This window comes from Phyllostomus hastatus, unplaced genomic scaffold (assembly GCF_019186645.2).
Source record: "Phyllostomus hastatus isolate PE091 unplaced genomic scaffold, TTU_PhHast_1.1 phas_contig_30, whole genome shotgun sequence".
NCBI lineage: Eukaryota > Metazoa > Chordata > Mammalia > Chiroptera > Phyllostomidae > Phyllostomus > Phyllostomus hastatus.
Window position 1 is genome coordinate 5,740,254 of NW_025333841.1, and position 2,436 is coordinate 5,742,689.

The following is a 2,436-nucleotide window of genomic DNA, read 5'->3' on the forward strand; positions in this document are numbered from 1 at the left end:
AATGAACAATAAAGGATAAAAGTATCGCATAACCAAGTAAACACCTGTTAGTCATTTCCCTTTAAGACTTTTAAAATAAGGTCACATTTATTCATTCAACAAACATTTATTGAGCACCAACACTGCGCTAGGTGCTAAGGAATATAACGGTGACAAAGATAAACCAGATTCCAGCCCTAACTGGACACTGCTGCTTTAAATGATCTTGCTAACTGGTTATTCTCTGATAGTATTATATTTTTGTTAAAGTCAGAGTCACATGAGGCCTCTTCTGGAGTACTTTCAAAATGTCTTTATGGCAAACTCGATAGAAACCTTTGTTTAACTTAGAGAAAGAAGAGATGGCGCCACGTATCCTTTCAAAAGTCATGTTAAAGGTAAAGTTAGTTTTAAAGCAATACGGCAACTGGTGAACAAAGTGCGTTAGACCATTCGGTGGCGCTTGTGGGTTGGGGAGTTTGCGACGCCATCACCGCACTGGGCCGAGGTGCGTTTGCGGGTCCCCCCACTGGCCAGGCGGAGGGCCAGATCTTCTGAGTCGCTGGAGTTCAAATCGTCCTCAAGGATGGCACTTTTCTGGAGACCATCGCTAGTGACACTGCCGGAAACACCACTGGCTTGAGATGGAGAGTTGGATGGGCCAGACTGCACACTGATGGTCGCCATGGCGCCACTGAGGCCATGCAGGGCGATGGCCTCGTGGAAAGGCCGCAAGTCGACGTCTACCGAGGAGGTGGATTCGGTGGCCACAGCTTGGCTGGAGGCAGCGGCAGGAGGCTTTGGGGCAGTCCTGGGAGTACGCAGTGGTGGAGGAGCCGGGGGCACTTTACCACACAGGAAGCTAATCAGATCTTCGCGGAGAATAGTGCTTCGGCCCTTCTTCACCCAATCCAGCACATCTTTGATGCGACGCTGGCAACCAACCTGTACGCCCAGGTCAAAACTTCGCTGGTGGGCCTTCCCGCTCTCTTTATAGAGGCTGGTCACAGCCATGGCTGCACTCTGGAAGGGGTCCCACATGGAGTGTTCCGGCTGTGGGCACCCTGAGCCTCTGTAGAGCTGGGCCACGGAGGTGGCTGAGATCTGGAAGAGGTGCCACAGCTTCTGCTGCTCGATCTTAGGCCCCAGCGCCTCCTCATCTTCCTCGTCCTCCTCATCCTCCTCGTCCTCCTCCGTCTCCTCCGCCTCCTCATCCTCTTGGGTCTCCTCCGTCTCCTCGTTCTCCTCGGCCTCCTCAGCCTCCTCAGCCTCCTCAGCCTCCACGTCTTCCTCAGCCTCCTTGCCTTGCATCTCGGTGAGCAGCTGCTCTTCCTGGTCGGCTGCGTTCAGGCATTGACGCTCCCACTTAGAAAACCAATGCTCTGCGACCTCGGCCTCGTCTTCTTTCAGCTGTCCCTCCATCTTCTCCAGGCTGCTCAGCTCCTTCCTCTGCCTTCCGTTCGGAGAGCTGCCCTCCTCCTCAAGCGGACACCACCCTCTCCGCGTGCGCAGGCGGCGCAGGGACAGACTGAGGGGCCCGGAGACCAGAAGCTCTGGTGCGCACCTCCCGCGGTCCGGGTGCACGCCCTGACCCCGCCCCGCCCGGTCCGGCCCCAGGCTACGTCCGGGACATAACTCCAAAGCCGCCTGTGCCGCCTGGTTGCCCCCTTCCGGCCTCCCGATCCGCTCTTAAGGAACTCCCCGCTCCAGTGCGCTGCGGCCTCCCCGAAGCTGCCGCTGTCGCTACCACCACAGTCACGGTAGCCGCCACCGCCGCCGCCGCCGCGGCCCCTCAGTTCCGCCCTAATTCCCTTTCCTCCACGGCTGCGGCACCTAGAACTCAGAGAGGGGCCGGCTAAAGTGCTGGCCTCAACGCGGCGCTTGCCTACCGCTTGGCCCCCTTTTCACACATTTTTAAGACTTGTCGGCTTCATCCAATGAGCTGATCAAATTTTACATCCTATGTTGCCAGAGAGGATTATGGGGGCAACTTCATGGTGTCAATCACATCCAGGGCGCCGATCCGGGAAGGCCGGCGGGGGTTGGAGGGAGGTGCGGGGAGCGAGATGTAGTGGAACAGCGCAGACCCCCGAGAATAAGCGGGCATCTGAATCCACCAATGCCCTGCACAGAGCAGGCACCCGAGAAAATTGTGTTCTGTGTATAAAGGCAGCATTTTGTAGAGGAAAAAGAAAAAATCACATCACGCAACCCCTCCCTCCAGGACCCCCCCCCACCCTCACCCCCTTAGATCTCCCCCAGTGCCCAATGAGGTTGTTGGATTAGGTCTCTGGAAAGCACTTCTAGACCTGATTTAGAACTTTCCTGCTGTCCCAAGCAAAGCACATCTTCTGGGCAGTTGCATACTTATCAAATTCTAAGAGTCGCTCTCCGAAATGGTATTGATTTTTCCCTACAATATTTTTGCAAGGCTTTTTGTCATTAAAAGAATGGGTT

The 2,436-nt window shown here is 55.4% G+C and overlaps 1 protein-coding gene across 2 annotated transcripts; it reads right to left on the reverse strand.

Moving 5' to 3' along the window:
- Positions 1-423: 423 nt before the first annotated feature.
- On the reverse strand, positions 424-1,401 carry LOC123819140 (UPF0472 protein C16orf72). 2 transcript variants are annotated; one of them, XM_045839464.1, is made up of 2 exons: positions 1,284-1,401; positions 424-1,139 (listed from the first exon to the last, which is right to left on the reverse strand). In XM_045839464.1, the coding sequence occupies exons 1-2, from the start codon at positions 1,399-1,401 to the stop codon at positions 424-426; spliced, it is 834 nt and encodes a 277-aa protein (XP_045695420.1). The 2 variants fall into 2 exon arrangements, with proteins under 2 accessions (XP_045695420.1, XP_045695419.1); XM_045839463.1 differs by having other exon boundaries at positions 424-1,131; positions 1,264-1,401.
- Between the last annotated feature and the right edge of the window lie 1,035 nt (positions 1,402-2,436).